The sequence below is a fragment of the Rutilus rutilus genome (genome assembly GCF_951802725.1).
Source record: "Rutilus rutilus genome assembly, chromosome: 4".
Classification (NCBI taxonomy): Eukaryota; Metazoa; Chordata; class Actinopteri; order Cypriniformes; family Leuciscidae; genus Rutilus; species Rutilus rutilus.
The window spans coordinates 47,281,973-47,299,956 of record NC_140212.1 but is presented as its reverse complement, the minus strand read 5'-3'; the positions used below and the strand labels follow the sequence as shown (position 1 = coordinate 47,299,956).

The window sequence follows — 17,984 nt, the reverse complement described above, 5'->3', positions numbered from 1 at the left end:
ATCTTCCATGCCTAGACAACTGCCTGCCGGTCCCACCATTCAGCGTTCTCTGATCTATCTCACTGATAGCGATCAGCAACATACACCTAATTTGAATCCCTCGCATCATCACTTTGCACTTTTGAACTGTCGATCAATTTCGGACAAAGCCCCTTATCTCAATGAAATGATCACTGACAATAACCTTGACATTTTTCTTCTCACTGAAACTTGGCAAGTTCCTGAAGATTTTCTACAGTTAAATCTACTTACGCCAGATGGATATAATTATCTGTCCAGACCGCGACCCCATGGTAAAGGGGGTTAGTCTCGCTATCATCCATTGTGATAACTTCCGTATCAAGCAACTTGACTTTCATGACACCAATACATTTGAGTACATGGTTCTGAAGGCTGACTCTCTCATAATTATTTTGCTCTATCGACCTCCTAAGGTCCTGTCTAACTTCTTTTCTGAACTCAGTGAACTGTTGACCCTTGCCTGCTCATTGTCATTTCCCATTCTACTGCTTGGTGACTTTAATATTCATGTTGATGCTGTTTGCTCTAACACGAACCAGTTACTTTCTATCTTTGAATGTTTTAATCTAATTCAGCATGTTAATTTTCCTACTCATACGCGTGGTCATACCCTTGATTTGATTTGTACATCAAGGGCCAATATCTCTTCCATCACTTCTACTGACACTGGTATTTCTGATCATAAGTTTCTTGATTTTAGCTTCAGCCTGCCTATGCTTAAGAATTGTTCTACAACTGTCATATCTTACCACAATCTCAAAGCTGTTGATACTGCATTATTTTGTACCTCCGTTTCCTCTTCTAATCTCTTTGATGTCTTTGATATCTCTTCACCCTCACTGATACTATCTAACTATTACTCCATAATCTCGGATATCTTAGATAAGCATGCTCCTGTCAAGACCAGATTGTCCCTTCCACACATTCGTCTCCTTGGTACACTCCTGAGCTCCGTATCTTAAAGGCCACTGGTAGACGGCTTGAGCGTTACTACAGGAAAACTGGCCTGAGTGTTCACCATTTGGCATTTATTGAACATATCAAAAAGTACAAATCGGCCCTGAACCTGGCTCGTTCCAGTTTTGTATCTGCTACAATTAATAAATCAAGTAACAGGCCAAAAGCATTATTTAACACAATAAATAAACTTACCAAACCCCCATCTCATGTTGCTCTAGCTTCTGATGAACTTTGCACTTCATTCTTGACTTACTTGCTAGAAAAGACAGATGCCGTAAACCAGTACCTCTTTAATGATGCTACTAACATTAGTTATCTGCCGAATCAACCTGGTCAATCCCTGCCTCTCTTTTCTCTGTCTACTCCTTCTTCTGTCTCTGAGTTAATCTTGAAATCCAACCCTTCATCTTGTCATCTTGACCCTGCTCCTACTACTCTTCTGAAACTTTGCAATTCAGTTATTTCTGCACCTATCTCTCACTTCATCAATGCATCTCTTACCTCTGCTTCATTTCCTCTGTCACTCAAAACTGCTGCTGTTACCCCTGTTCTCAAGAAACCCAACCTTGATCCCTCAGTTTTATCTAATTATCGTCCCATTTCAAATCTCCCCTTCATAGCTAAATTACTGGAAAGTACTGTTGCCTCCCAGCTTCAGTCTTTTCTAGTTGAAAATAATCTTTTTGATCCTTTTCAATCTGGTTTTCGCCCTTTGCAAGTACTGAAACTGCACTAGTTAAGGTACTGAACAATCTGCTTCTCTCTGGTGATTCTGGTTCTCTGTCTATGCTCCTGCTGCTCGACCTCAGCTCTGCCTTCGATACCGTCTCCCATCAACTACTCATTTCGCGCCTTTCGGATGTGGGTATTTCTGGTGCTGCTCTATCCTGGTTTTCCTCCTATCTCTCTGACAGACTGTTCTACATTTCACTTCAGAATTTTCGCTCACCTACTGTCCCCCTGAAGCAAGGTGTCCCTCAGGGATCCGTTCTTGGGCAAATAGCCTGGCCTGGGATGTAGGATGGCCTTGATGTTGCCTGGAGCAAACTCCAGGCACCTGTTGGATATAGAGAGCACCTGGAGATCTCTTACCCTCCTCAGAGAAGTAATGGCCAACAGAATAGCCACCTTTAGAGAAAGGTTCTTAGCCTCAGCCGACTCCAGCGGTTCGAAGGGGGCCTCAACCAACCCTTTGAGGACCACCGCCAGGTCCCAAGTGGGAACCCTGGTGCGAGCCGCAGGTCTCATCCTCCAAGCACCACGGAGGAAACGTACAACCAACTGCTGTCTCCCCAGAGGCCCATCAGTCAGAGGAGCATGGAAAGCCGAAATGGCAGCCACGTACACCTTGAGAGTGGACGGGGTAAGACCAGCCGAGAAGCGATCATGGAGGAACTCCAGCACTGAAGCCACCGGGCAGTTAACTGGGTCCACCTCACGCTCTCTGCACCATACGGTGAAAACATTCCATTTTAGGCCATACAATTTCCTCGTAGAGGGAGTTCTAGAGCTGAGTATGGTCTCTACTACTCCTGCTGACAGGCCAGCCTCTGATGACCTTTGAGGTCCGGCAGGAAGCTCCTCAGAGCTCGGGACACCGGCAACATTTCCAGGCAGTTTATATGCCAGGAGGAATGATGCTCCTGCCATAGGGCTCTCATAAAGCGGCCGTCCATGACAGCGCCCCAGCCCATGAGGGTGGCATCTGTCAAGACGGCTTTCCGGCGACATGACGCTTGGGACAGAACACCTTGATGCTTGGGACACCTTGGGACAGAAACCAAGATTTCTTCCACATACAGTAGATAGGGAACAAAGGCATCTGCGCGTAACCCTGATCATGCGGAATGGGTTTCCCCTCGGGGAGAACCCCTTGGTTTTCAACCACCACTGCCATAGGCCATCTCATAACCGTTCTCTCACGCCCCCAAGATATTACTGTAGTTTAACACAGGGGGGTTGGACACGCGAGACGAGTGTGGCTTGTTTCATGATTTACACAACTCATTGTGTAAATCGGGAAAGAACGGTAAACCCCAATGATGAGGTTGCTCTCTGTGCTGCAGGAAGCGCTTGTCCAACTTGCTTTTTGTGAGCGCTTTCTGCCTCTCATGTGGCCAACTGATGTTAAGACGGGCCACTGCACGAGAGACAACCTCCATCAGCTCCTCATATGCGGGGACATGGGGTGGCGAGTCATCCCCAAAATCCCCGCCTTCGATGCTGAGCACATCTACTTCCTCGGAAGCAGACAGCTCAAGCATCGGGCTCTCCACTCGTGCGGCAGAGCGGGCTTCCTCGCGAGGAGGGAAAACATCGGAACTGGCGGGTGAATCACTAGAACGTGCCTCAGCAGTCTCGAGATCCTCCGTCAGATCCATCTGTGAGCCCCATGAAGAGCGTTGCCCGCACCACGGGGCTCGCAAGCCTGGCCATCCTCACTGAAAATGGCCAGGCGGGAGTGCAGCACACAGATTGTTAATCTCTCGCAATCCTCGCAAGCAGCCCCCTCGAGAGCTGCCCGCACGTGCTGCCCTCCCAAACAGTGCACGCACATTTGGTATGTGTCCGTGGGCAGGGATGCACACACCTCCTGTAGCTGCTGGAACTCGCCATAATATATATATATATATATAATGCTTGTGACAATACAACACCAAATAATACAGACAAGAGACAGAGAGCGCTTGCTGAAGAACAGAAAGCTATCTCTGTTGTGTTCTGGCGTTCTTTTGTAGCTTCCGCATATGCCGTCACACGTTATGTCATGACACAACACCAATCAGGTTTGGCTTAGTTTCATTCATACTTCAGAGGCGCTACGCTGTTGGCGTTCCCCAAAGTGTCATTCGACGCAGTTCGAGTTCCCCCGAAAGGGAACTTAAATAGTGAGCGGATAACGAGATGATTGATTAGTGCACAGCTGAAACTAATGAGTGTCCATGACAACAAACTAACTAAGGAAGAACGTACTGAATGAAAACAAGAGTCCATGTGGTGTGAGAGTGTGACAGTGTGAAACTGTGTGTGGAAGAAGTAACAGATTTATAAAATAAAACTCGTTTAATTCAATTCAATTAAATTCACGTATATTTGTACAGCGTTTTTCACAATAAACATCATTTCAAAGCAGCTTTACAGAAAATGCATGAGTCCACATTACAATTTAGAGTGATCTGATATCAGAGGAAACTGTCTAAGTTATGTATTTCAGAAATGTACATACAAAATCACACAGTTTGCTAAATATTTATTAATTTAAACAATATAATAATTAAAGGCAGAATACAATGATATCATTAAAGTATTAAATACTTTTTTGTTAACAAATGATTATGAGATTTAGAAAATTGTAGCATTGGTGTGTGTTGATTCACTTTTACAGTGTTTTTTGACCCACATTAATGAAGGACTGTGTGTGTGTGTGTGTGTGTGTGTGTGTGTGTGTGTGTGTGTGTGTGTGTGTGTGTGTGTGTGTGTGTGTGTGTGTGTGTGTGTAATGAACTGAACTGAACTGAGAACAGAACTGAACAGAAGCAGGAGTGTAAATAAACACAGAACAATAATCAGAAACAGAGGAATAAATGAAACTCAAATATGAACAAAAACAGCACAACTAAACACAACCCTGACAACAACTATAATAATAACATGATAAATGCTGTAAATCACATGATAACTGCATACATGACTGAAATAAACACACAGACACACACACACACACACACACACACACACACACACAGGTTTCTATAGAGAATCATGAGATCCTTCATTCACACACTCATTGATCAACAAACTGATATTGATTCATTCTCTTGAATATGTGTCTTAATTCCCTTGACTTTAAAGGGTTAGTCCACTTTGAAATTAAATTTTGGTATGTTTTAGCTTACCTCAAGGGCATCCAAGATGCAGGTGTCTTTTTTTCCGCAGTAGTTTCAATTTTGATATTTTTAGGTCAAACCGTTTTTTTGTCTGTCAGTCAGATAATGCAGGTCTGTGGTCACTATCTCAAAGAGCATGCACAGAGAAGTCCAAATTAATCAATTCCCCATCGTACACATTGATGGCCTAAGACACGAAACGAGCGGTTTGTGTGAGAAAACTAACAGTATTTATATCGTTTTTACCTCTTGTACACAGCCACGTCCAAGTGATCTGAGGGCGCGGGCGCTTCCTGCTGTGTGACGTGTGCGCAGACTGGTGCATAGATATATACACTAGATGTTGCCTTGGCTACGGCAGTTTATTGGAACGAATGCCGTAGCCAAGGCGATATCTAGTGTATATATCTATGCACCCCCCCCCCCCCCCCCCCTCAGTTCAGATAAAACTTCTCTGAATGTGTTAAACTGAGTTTTGAGTTGAAAGTCTAGTTTTGCTCGTATCATCCAGACATGTTTCAGTGAGTCTCATTGTGTCTCATATTTCCTCTCTCTTCTCTGTGTATCGTTGTCTGTTTCTCTTTATTTCACTGACAGAAGTTCAGCTGTGTTATTAATGTAATGAAGAGACAATAAGAGACTCTAGAACATCTCACTAGCCGCATTTCCATTACCATTCAAATTGCGCAAATTGAAATTGAAACAAGTCAATTTCGCAAAAACTCTCATTTATCGCAAAAAAGTTTTTACGCTCGCATGAGGTGGTTTTTCAGGCAATTCGAAAAAGGAATATTTCGCAAAACGGCAATGGAAACAGTTTTTGCGCATTTACAGGTCACCTAACTAGAAGGCGCGGAGTGTTTGGACAGAATACGATAGTAGAGTTTTTCATTAAATTCATAAAAGACAAAAGAATGACAGAAATACTGGATTCTAAACCTCAAAGAAATGCCACAATCAAGAGCTGGGAGCAGAAATGAGTGAGATGAACCCCAGAAACTCCTCATATGTGCCGCTCATAAGGGTCTTTCCTTGCCATTAATGTTTGGATAACACGCCTACATTTCCTTCCATTAATAATAATGTCTAGTGCGGTACGTGGCTGTGATATATATAAACTTACCAACGTCCGATGCCATGATTTTTGGCATGACTTATCGCGAGAGGAAAAAATGACATTTTAGTTGCATAACATCGGTTAATGGAAACGCCGTCATTTCGCAATAGTTTATCAATATTTAGAAAAAAATGCACAAGTTTTGCGCAAATCTTTAATGGAATGTGGAATGCCTACTGTCACTGATTTATCATGCAGCTCAAAGCATTATGGGTAGAGTCTCTCATCAGGCTATTCTCATTCATCAACACAGTTTCACTGATGATCCAGGATAAACCCTAAACCCAGGATAGAGTGTGTGTGTGAATGTGGTCTGGACTGTGTGTATGAGGCTCGGTGTGTCAGAGACGCTGTAGAAGGACAGAGTTCCTGCACTGTGATCCACATACACTCCTATTCTCCTGTAATCCTCATACACTCCTGTTCTCCTGTGATCCACACACACTCCTGTTCTCCTGCTGATGGACTCTACAGGGAGATCAGTCTCTATGTTATTGTGTCTGAATGAGTAAATGGAGGAAGAGCAGAACAAACTCCAGGACTGATCATTATATCCAAACCGACACTCATCACCCTCTCCCTTCCTGCTGATGCTCTTATATGACACTGATATAAACACATACCCACTCCACTCAATCTCCCAGTAACAGCGTCCACACACACTCTCTCTACACAACACCTGAGGATAATGATCAAATCTGTCTGGATGATCAGGATACGACTGGACTGTGCGAGTGTCAGTAATCACTCTGTTCTCCTCAGACAGACGGAGGCCTTTATTCACTGTGTTCAGATCCAGAGTGAGCTGATGAGAATCTGATGGAGAGAAAACACACATCAGTGAATTACAGAAACTTTCTATCTTGAGTCTTCATTTCAGATCTGACTCGTTCATTTAGGATTGTAAGCAACCAATGATAATAAAGCACTATAGAAATATCATTCTGTAACAGCTTTTGTCCTGAATGAGGTTCTGACTGAAATCGCCATGGTTACCAAACAGAAAACATAGGATTCTTATGTTCAAATAATTCTGTAATCAGGAATTATGAAACTGTCTGATCTTTTACTGTTTTTTTTTTATTATTATTGCAAGAATTACATTTTCAAAACTCTTCGTACTAATATCACAACAGATTATCAGAAGTGCACTTTGCCCAAAATATTCCAGCATATGTCTGTGTGTGTGTGTGAGAGAGAGAGAGAGAGAGAGAGAATGTGTTCAACACACACAATCACACAGTAATCCTGTTCACTGTTTTTATATATATACCGTATATATATAGAGAGAGAGAGTGTGTGAGAGAGAGAGGGAGAGAGAGTGTGTGCGTGTGTGTGTGTGTGAGAGAGAGAGTGTGTGTGTTTGTGTTTGTGTGTGTGAGAGAGAGTGTGTTTGTTTGTGTGTGTGTGTGTGTGTTTGTGTGTGTGAGAGAGAGAGAGAGAGCGAGCATGTGTTCAACACACATACAATCACACAGTAATCCTGTTCACTATTTGAGAGAGAGAGAGTGTGTGTGTGTAGACGTACATTTTCGTGGTCCTGCTGTAATCCTGATCTCTCCTCCATGATTCACACTACAAAACACACACAGTGACAGTTAATCAGTAACACACACACACACCTGTTGTCTCTTAGGCTGATGAGAAATGTATTAATATGGTCTGAATAATTTATGATAATCCATCAGCAATTATAGCAACAAACTGTCACGATCACCAGTGAGAGTGGCCCGAGATTACCACCAGAGGGCACTCCACCCGGACAATCACAACACTAATCACAGACTCCATTCCCCATAATCCTTTGCTCAGACTAATCGTCCATTATTACATTCACCTGTATGTCATTACCTTGTTTAGCTCACCCCATATAAGCCTGGTTGTCTCATTCATTCTCTGTGAAGTCTTCTCTAGTGTAACACTGCAATTCTGAGTATTCTCCTGGATTTCTGTGTATCTTGTTTTTTTTTTTTTTGGGATCTTCTGTCTGGTTTTCCTCTGTTTTTGCTTGGACTGATTACCTGGTGTTTATGACCTTAGCCTGTTTTAGACTAAGATTGTAGATTACCCTTTTAATAAAACTGCATTTGGATTCTCATCCTTTATGTCCCGGAGCAGTTTCGTTACAGAAGACTTTGCCATTATGGATCCAGCAGTGCTTCTCATCCGTCTTCATCAGGGAACCTGCTCGCTCGAGAACTACATTCAGGACTTCCTAGGTATTGCCAATTTCACTAACCTCCCAGACTATGCTCTCATTGACTTATTTTGTTATGGACTCAACAACCCATTACAATCCACACTAATCCGTGATGGTCTTCAAGGATCACTGAGTAAGTTCCTAGATTATGTCCTTCATTTGGCTAGTTCCTCCTCCACTGTTGGGGAGGTTGAGGAGGACGAGGAGGACATGTCCCATAAATGTGTTTTTTGGGGAGGGGCACCACACGCCAAGATCAAGTGGCCACAGAGCTTGGCCCACCACAGTCGCTAGGTCTGATGATTGCCTGTCCTTTGTTTTATGTGGTTTATTTGCTTTGGTTCCGACACCAGGGGCCTGTACCATGAAGGTAGCTGAACAAACTTGGAGTTATCGGATTAGTTTTGAGTCGACAAAACCAAACCGATGCAATCAGGCTTTATTGGTACCATGACGCAGCTCATCAACTTTCTCTGTCAACTCAGGCTTTGATCCTTAAGCTATGATCACTCCATGAGCGCGTGCACATACCAAAGAGACGTGGCACCGAACAACCAATCGCGTTCGATATGGATAGAGCGAGAGCGATTATATTTTTCCGCGGAGGAGTTTAAATATTAGTATTCGAGTTTAAATTACGATGAATTTAAATATGCATTTCAAGCATGAAACAATACGGTCTCTGCTGCCAAAGCAAGAGAAGACTGTTGGAGAAAGATTGCTGATTGCGTTAATGTGTAAGTTAATTTAATACATTCTATATTCATTTAAAATTATGTATATATGTATGTGTAGCCTATACGTGTAATCTAGCCTATTTTTATAATATATAAAACATTTGCATGTATATCCTAAGAAAGATTAAAATTCATTGATTTTTAGATGCAACCCCAACTCCAAACGTTCTTGGCAGCAGATAAAGACAAAATATAAAAATATAATTCAAACTGATGAGTATTTACCACAACCTTTTATTATTTTTGTGTATTTTTATTTGATCACAAACACTTGTTTGCAGCAAACAGAAATTCAGAAAACCGGTGGAGGGCCACTCCTCCAGAATACACTGGCGGAGGAGTTGGCTCTGAGTAGGCAATAAGGGACGGACGATTATGGATGGGATTACAGGTGCTATACAATTTGACCCTGCTGCTGGCTCTAAGCAAGTGACACTTGGTACGTGTGTAATACATTACTACTTGTTTAAGTTTTAAATATGGCTGTATGTTCTGCAGTAGAGGGAGATGCAGTGTCCCAGTTATGCTTTTATATTGACCTACTTTTATTTATTAGGGTGGAGAAAATGATGAAGACACTCTGTGTTCTCAGACAGTTGCTGATGTGAATGCACTGGGCTTTTTATTATGGCAAACATTTGAATGTGTGGCATAAAAAAGTGACTTGCCCTTACACATCTCTTTTATTGTAGGATTGTTCACAACCTGCCCCAGAAACTGAAGCCTCTACCTCAATGGGCTTCAGAAGAAATATGAACAAAGTAAGGGTTTAAAACCCTTGACATAAATTACAGTCAGTCCTGTGATTTGATGAGCCTCCAGAAAACTTGTAATGATTGTTTGTGGTGGAATTATGTTTCAGGTGGAAACAGACTCAGTCAGGGCCCTTTACAAAAGGAGTCTCAAACTAGACTGCACACTAAAGGAGTCTCGAACTAGACTGCACGCTGCACGCTACGCTAAAGGAGTCTCGAACTAGACTGCACACTAAAGGAGTCTCAAACTAGACTGCACACTAAAGGAGTCTCGAACTAGACTGCACGCTGCACGCTACGCTAAAGGAGTCTCGAACTAGACTGCACACTAAAGGAGTCTCAAACTAGACTGCACACTAAAGGAGTCTCGAACTAGACTGCACGCTGCACGCTACGCTAAAGGAGTCTCGAACTAGACTGCACACTAAAGGAGTCTCAAACTAGACTGCACACTAAAGGAGTCTCGAACTAGACTGCACGCTGCACGCTACGCTAAAGGAGTCTCGAACTAGACTGCACACTAAAGGAGTCTCAAACTAGACTGCACACTAAAGGAGTCTCGAACTAGACTGCACGCTGCACGCTACGCTAAAGGAGTCTCGAACTAGACTGCACACTAAAGGAGTCTCAAACTAGACTGCACATTAAAGGAGTCTCGAACTAGACTGCACGCTGCACGCTACGCTAAAGGAGTCTCGAACTAGACTGCACACTAAAGGAGTCTCAAACTAGACTGCACACTAAAGGAGTCTCGAACTAGACTGCACGCTGCACGCTACGCTAAAGGAGTCTCGAACTAGACTGCACACTAAAGGAGTCTCAAACTAGACTGCACACTAAAGGAGTCTCGAACTAGACTGCACGCTGCACGCTACGCTAAAGGAGTCTCGAACTAGACTGCACACTAAAGGAGTCTCAAACTAGACTGCACACTAAAGGAGTCTCGAACTAGACTGCACGCTGCACGCTACGCTAAAGGAGTCTCAAACTAGACTGCACACTAAAGGAGTCTCAAACTAGACTGCACACTAAAGGAGTCTCGAACTAGACTGCACACTAAAGGAGTCTCAAACTAGACTGCACACTAAAGGAGTCTCAAACTAGACTGCACACTAAAGGAGTCTCGAACTAGACTGCACGCTGCACGCTACGCTAAAGGAGTCTCAAACTAGACTGCACGCTGCACGCTACGCTAAAGGAGTCTCAAACTAGACTGCACACTAAAGGAGTCTCGAACTAGACTGCACACTAAAGGAGTCTCGAACTAGACTGCACACTAAAGGAGTCTCAAACTAGACTGCACACTAAAGGAGTCTCAAACTAGACTGCACACTAAAGGAGTCTCGAACTAGACTGCACGCTGCACGCTACGCTAAAGGAGTCTCAAACTAGACTGCACACTAAAGGAGTCTCAAACTAGACTGCACACTAAAGGAGTCTCAAACTAGACTGCACACTAAAGGAGTCTCAAACTAGACTGCACGCTGCACGCTACGCTAAAGGAGTCTCGAACTAGACTGCACACTAAAGGAGTCTCAAACTAGACTGCACACTAAAGGAGTCTCGAACTAGACTGCACGCTGCACGCTACGCTAAAGGAGTCTCGAACTAGACTGCACACTAAAGGAGTCTCAAACTAGACTGCACACTAAAGGAGTCTCGAACTAGACTGCACGCTGCACGCTACGCTAAAGGAGTCTCGAACTAGACTGCACACTAAAGGAGTCTCAAACTAGACTGCACACTAAAGGAGTCTCGAACTAGACTGCACGCTGCACGCTACGCTAAAGGAGTCTCGAACTAGACTGCACACTAAAGGAGTCTCAAACTAGACTGCACACTAAAGGAGTCTCGAACTAGACTGCACGCTGCACGCTACGCTAAAGGAGTCTCGAACTAGACTGCACACTAAAGGAGTCTCAAACTAGACTGCACACTAAAGGAGTCTCGAACTAGACTGCACGCTGCACGCTACGCTAAAGGAGTCTCAAACTAGACTGCACACTAAAGGAGTCTCAAACTAGACTGCACACTAAAGGAGTCTCGAACTAGACTGCACGCTGCACGCTACGCTAAAGGAGTCTCGAACTAGACTGCACACTAAAGGTGCTGGACTGTGAGCTGAGGAGGCTCCAAATAAAAATAAATAAATAAAAGGTCAAACAGCTGGATAAAACTGATCTCAGTATGTGAAACTTTCTCTTGCTCTCTTTCTCCCTCCCATCCCACAAAACCAATAAAACAGTTTGAGACCTATCTGCAGTTTCAATGTGCTTTTACCGGTAAGTGTAATATTGTATGGTGATTGCATCTACATCAGACTCACTGAAGTGTGATCTGGTCAGTTTCATCGGGGAGTAGCTGGTTCTCGCTCCTTTCTAATGGTGGCTATATTGTGCAGAATGGTACATGCAGTCACTATCTCTGATGCCCGCTCTGGTGACCCTTTAGGATGCTAAAGGTCATCTCTATCTTCACTCTGGTTTTACTGAGGACCACACTGAAGCGGTTCTGTGGCCCTGTCTGAGGGTCATTATAGGGGGTTATTGTGTAGGTTTTGCTGTCCCAATTCAAATTAACAGTGTTTTGTTCTGTACCAAATTTAACTTGCTTTCCTCAAGCGCTGACACAATACAGGCTTATGGAAAATTGATGGAGTCATGCACTGGAGTACTGGAGTCATGCACTTATATCTGTTAATGTTACTATTAATTTAAAGAATCTTCTCACAGAAAATAATTATCTCACATGTTCACATCATCTCTACCTGAACATTAAGGCTGTGAAAGGACTTCCTATTAACATAATCTGCCTCATGATTGCAACATGTATGCAGTCTATTGCTCCAATGACTCTAGGGAATCCTATCATAAGATTAACAGAATAATAATAAAAATAATAATTCTTAACATGTACTGTATTGTATAGTACATTTGTGAAATTTTCTTTTTGAAAGAAAAAAAATGTTCATGTGATGTCACCCTATCAATATATCTTACTGACAATTTTATAAAAGCCCTCTTTTATGGACATGGTCGATAAATGTCTGGGGAACACTATTAATGAAAATATTCATGTACTCCTGCAGAGCGAGGACCACCTTGCGAATGGTTCGACAAACTGTGTTTTCCCCTAGGCTCTGTGCATCACCGACTGTGCAAGTATGTACCACTTGCAAAAAAACGCAACACAATACCATTTGCGGTACAGTAAGTGCATGAATTCGACGTGTTAAATTCTTTGTGCGGCTTAGACGTGCTGGTATTCGATAATGCCATATATCGTGGTAATGAATATGCAATATTGTTATCGCGGCACTTCAAAATACAGTGAAAAATAATAGATCAGAATTTAGATTTTTAGAACGCACATTCGCTTATTTTCCATCAACTGCTTAAAAAAAACACTGTATATCTGCTGTGCGAAACACGTGCGCACTCTGATGTAAACAATCCCCACATGTAGAAGCACTGTGTGCATGCGGCGTAGTGTGCACTCTAGTCTAATGTAAACAATCGTCACATGGCATGGCGGAAGGAGGAACACTGCCGACTATTTATCCCCCTTCTTAAAGCAGGGCTGCCAACTCTACACATTCAGCGTGAGACTCACGCAACTGCCACTTTTTCACACGCTTTCACACCACACATCCATTTTCTCACGCACAGAAAAATCGCGAAGCAAAGAGGACACTGACACCAAAAGACTAGACAGAGCAGGCTACTTTTGATGTGAAAAAATTCTCACCTCAAGTTCTGTCCATTTTATTACGAAATTCAGACAATAAATACTGTTTTGGTGCTTGTAAAATGTGACGTGACAGATCGCTGTAGTGCCTCAGTTCAAGTAAACCGACCATCTGTTACTTTTTATTTAAAGATACAGTGCAACTTACCGAAAGGTATATATGCCTCATACATAATATCGATCAATCAGTTTTTTTCAACCACAGAAAGAGGTCAATAAAACTGCAGGTGAACAATTATGTCACAGAACGTTACATTTACCTCAGGAAAGCCATTTAATGACCAGCACATTAGTTAACTAGAAAAAATATAGGGAGGAGTATTTTGCTAAATATGTGCACTATATTACATATTTATTATATTTTTACTTGTGTCATTACATGATTGTTGTTATTATAATGAAAACCGCATTATATTTCATTTAATTTAACTTTTAAATTTAACTTAATTTAAGTTAACCTTTAATAATACCAACTGATAGGGCTCTCTGTATGTTTACAGCATATTTTTTCTTGAACAATTAACATCTATTGTAGCCTACCTAATTATCCAAATGAGTCAATACTAAATCAAGATTGAAATCAAATCCCAATAAATTAATTGAAATTGTGCAAGAATAATACAAACAGTAGCCAACCAGTCATTGTACTGTGTAAACATTGTAACATGTTGTCACTAAAATAAATATATAATTCTGTTGTTACCAAATGTTTTGATAATCACAATTACACCTATTGTGATGCAAGTTGTTTTTTTAGTTTTTTTACAGCAGGTTAGCCGTGCAGCGTAAGATACCATGGCGACGAACACCGATTAAAGCCGAGCTACTTTCATAGTACCTAAAACCCAGGGTTGATGGAAACTAAACTGAAACATAGCTGGCTAGCCACCTAAGACCCCGATCACACCTGACACGTTTTTTGCAGTGAGATGCGCCCCAGGTTCCTCGCGTTTTACCGCCTACTGCGCTGTTGTACGAATGTTCAACGGATGTTCCGTTGTCCTGATGAAAGCTACAGTTGCTTTGAACGCCCGGAGAGTGCGATGATGGAGGATAAACTTGTGGTGCTCTCGCGGGTTACCAGGAGCTTAATGACTTTACGAACCAACCATCACAATGTTAACAGAAAGTAAATAAAGTTAATAAAAGGCTGATTTGACGTTTACTTGACTGACAGGACAACTGTTTGGGTGGTTGCCTAACAACATAAAAAAACGCAGCGCATGCGTTTTCGAACCTGAAAAGCGCGTTCGGTGTGATCGGGGCCTTAGAATGAATGAATAAGAGTGGCCCTAAAATGGAGCCTTGGGGGACCCCGAAGATTATGGGCTTACAAGTAGAGTTATGATAATCGACATGGACATACTGTTCCCTCTCATATAGATAACTTCTGAACCATTCAAGTGCTAGACCTCTGATACCATAGTGATGCAATATGTGCAATAAAATATCAGTCAATGGTATCAAAGGTTGGAAAATACCAACACCACATTTTCCCTCTTCAATGCAGTCATTCATTTGTTCTATTAGGTCGAGTATTGACATACAGGTTGTGATCTTTTTTTTTTTTCTAAAACCGTATTGAGAGGGAACAAGAATATCTAGTTTATCAAGTTAGCCACTGAGTCTATTGTATACTACTTTCTCCATTACTTTAGAGAAAGTGGGTAGAATTGACATAATATAAACAGTACAGATTGATCATGGAGTTTTCTGGGATTACATTGAGACATTGACACGGTAGCCACAAACACACTCGGAGCAACCAAACACACGCACATACACACAACACACACACACACAAAGGAGTATTCTAGTACCATTGTGTAAGCAATTTGTACCACGCCGCAGTCATCAGTACCGACTCGCAAAAAATAAAATAAAATGTAGCCTCTTGAAAATGAAAAGCAAAATGTCTCACCTCTCCGTCTTCCTGCCTGGAAACAAGGTTTGAGCCTCCCGTAAAGAGAGAGAGACTGTCGCCCGTAATCAGCAAAAGTAGAGGCAAACAGATCACCGCTGGCAATGGAAAATGGAATAAAATAGGAACTCTACTTCAAACGACAGTAAGCCATAGCCTACTGGCCTGCCATCCTCGTCACATGGATTTGGGCAAACTATGATCTTAGGTGTTCTGCGAGGGCTAGGAGACAATGAAGGCTTCAGCCTCCACTACCGTGGGAAAGTGTTTCCTTCCTCCCGACTCCAGCTTGATGTAAAGCCTGGCCGGGTACAGCAGGACCCGCTTGAACCCTCGCTCGTACAACTCCGACATGACCGCCTTGAACTCATTCTGCTGTTCCACAACCTCTGGAGGATAATCCTCAAACACAAGGATGGGATGGTCCCGGAATTTCAGCCTACCCCTCATGGTCCGGGCATGGCGGATGATCTTGTCCTTTACCTGGAACCTGAGGAGACGAATGATGACCGGTCTTGGCCGCTGGTTGGGTGGAGGTTTAATTGCCAGGGCTCTGTGAGCCCGTTCACATTCCACAGGCGAATCGAGGACCCCTCCAAAGACCTCCTCGAGCATCTTGGTGAAGAAAGCTGTCGGTTGTGGCCCCTCCATGGATTCAGGTACACTGATTACCCTGGTGTTATTGCGCCGGCTCCGTGATTCGAGGTCGACAACTTTAGTTGCTAGTTTAGCATGGTCTCTCTGGAGCTTGGTTATAGCCTGGAGTTTCCTTGGCAGCCTTCAGGCATAGCTCTCGCGCGTCAGCTTCACTCTCAAGAATTTCGAGTTTCTCAGCGTGTTCTGTCACGGTAGTTATGACACCATTCAACTGATACCACATTAGGAGAGCAACTTATGTACGCAATGTCCTCTCGTCCCTCGAGAAACTTCAGTTTCATGATATAGTAATGTTGGAACTGGGGCTGCACGATTTGGGGGAAATGTCATATTGCGATTATTGAGGTCAATATTGCGATATATTAAACAAATGGTTTCATGAGTCAACTTGCTTGGTTCTCAAGTAAAATGCACACACAGATTAGTGATAATGCTGAAATGTGTATTTCTCAACTCAAACTAGCAACAACAACTAAATGCACAATGTTTTCAGATTAAAATAATATTTTTTACAGTATTAAATGTAGCGTATGGATCAAATCACGATGACTCACTCATTCTAAGATTCAGAGAGCTTTTAACCTATTGACTCATTGCATGTAAATCACAGCTTAGCGCCAATGAGTCTGAATCGAATTGCTCCCTTTGACACGTTTCTGGCTTGGTGGAAATTTAACAGGAACACCTCCAAGCTCCGTCGTGAGCTTCAAACAGATCGTAATCATTTCAACTCCCCTTTCTCAGCAAGCAAGAAGTCCAGGTGGCAGGAAGAGCCCACTCCGAGATGCCCAACACACATACACAAACATTCTTTGCATCTAACTCAGAATATAAGTAATTCCAAAATGTATATGATATATTCCTGTATGCATGTATACAGGAACATGCATACAGGAACATCGTATGCATGTTCCCCCCTACTATTAGCTAAGTTATGATTTTCTAGTTGTGTTAGTTGAACTCTAAGTGCTTATTTTAAAGAATAAGAATAAGAATGCATCTCTATGTTTGTATCTTCCGAACATATTGATTTTGGTACTGAATAAAACCTCTCGGTTTGCCTAAGCTAAATATATATACAGTGAGGAAAATAAGTATTTGAACACCCTGCTATTTTGCAAGTTCTCCCACTTGGAAATCATGGAGGGGTCTGAAATTGTCATCGTAGGTGCATGTCCACTGTGAGAGACATAATCTATAAAAAAAAATCCAGAAATCACAATGTATGATTTTTTAACTATTTATTTGTATGATACAGCTGCAAATAAGTATTTGAACACCTGAGAAAATCAATGTTAATATTTGGTACAGTAGCCTTTGTTTGCAATTACAGAGGTCAAACGTTTCCTGTAGTTTTTCACCAGGTTTGCACACACTGCAGGAGGGATTTTGGCCCACTCCTCCACACAGATCTTCTCTAGATCAGTCAGGTTTCTGGGCTGTCGCTGAGAAACACGGAGTTTGAGCTCCCTCCAAAGATTCTCTATTGGGTTTAGGTCTGGAGAGTGGCTAGGCCACGCCAGAACCTTGATATGCTTCTTACAGAGCCACTCCTTGGTTATCCTGGCTGTGTGCTTCGGGTCATTGTCATGTTGGAAGACCCAACCTCGACCCATCTTCAATGCTCTAACTGAGGGAAGGAGGTTGTTCCCCAAAATCTCGCAATACATGGCCCCGGTCATCCTCTCCTTAATACAGTGCAGTCGCCCTCTCCCATGTGCAGAAAAACACCCCCAAAGCATGATGCTACCACCCCCATGCTTCACAGTAGGGATGGTGTTCTTGGGATGGTACTCATCCTTCTTCTTCCTCCAAACACGTTTAGTGGAATTATGACCAAAAAGTTCTATTTTGGTCTCATCTGACCACATGACTTTCTCCCATGACTCCTCTGGATCATCCAAATGGTCATTGGCAAACTTAAGATGGGCCTTGACATGTGCTGGTTTAAGCAGGGGAACCTTCCGTGCCATGCATGATTT

The 17,984-nt window shown here is 42.6% G+C and overlaps 1 protein-coding gene across 1 annotated transcript in view; it reads right to left on the bottom strand.

The window, feature by feature from the left end:
- Positions 1–4,394: 4,394 nt before the first annotated feature.
- The window catches only part of LOC311289538 (protein NLRC3-like), a gene marked incomplete at its 3' end in the record, with an annotated part of 96,978 nt that continues 83,388 nt past the window's right edge, over positions 4,395–17,984 (bottom strand). Inside the window, exons 7-8 of the mRNA XM_084407616.1 lie at positions 7,514–7,560; positions 4,395–6,801 (exon numbers count right to left, since the gene is read on the bottom strand). Coding sequence (XP_084263742.1) covers positions 6,230–6,801; positions 7,514–7,560 — 619 coding nt within the window. The remainder of the gene's footprint in view (positions 6,802–7,513; positions 7,561–17,984) is intronic.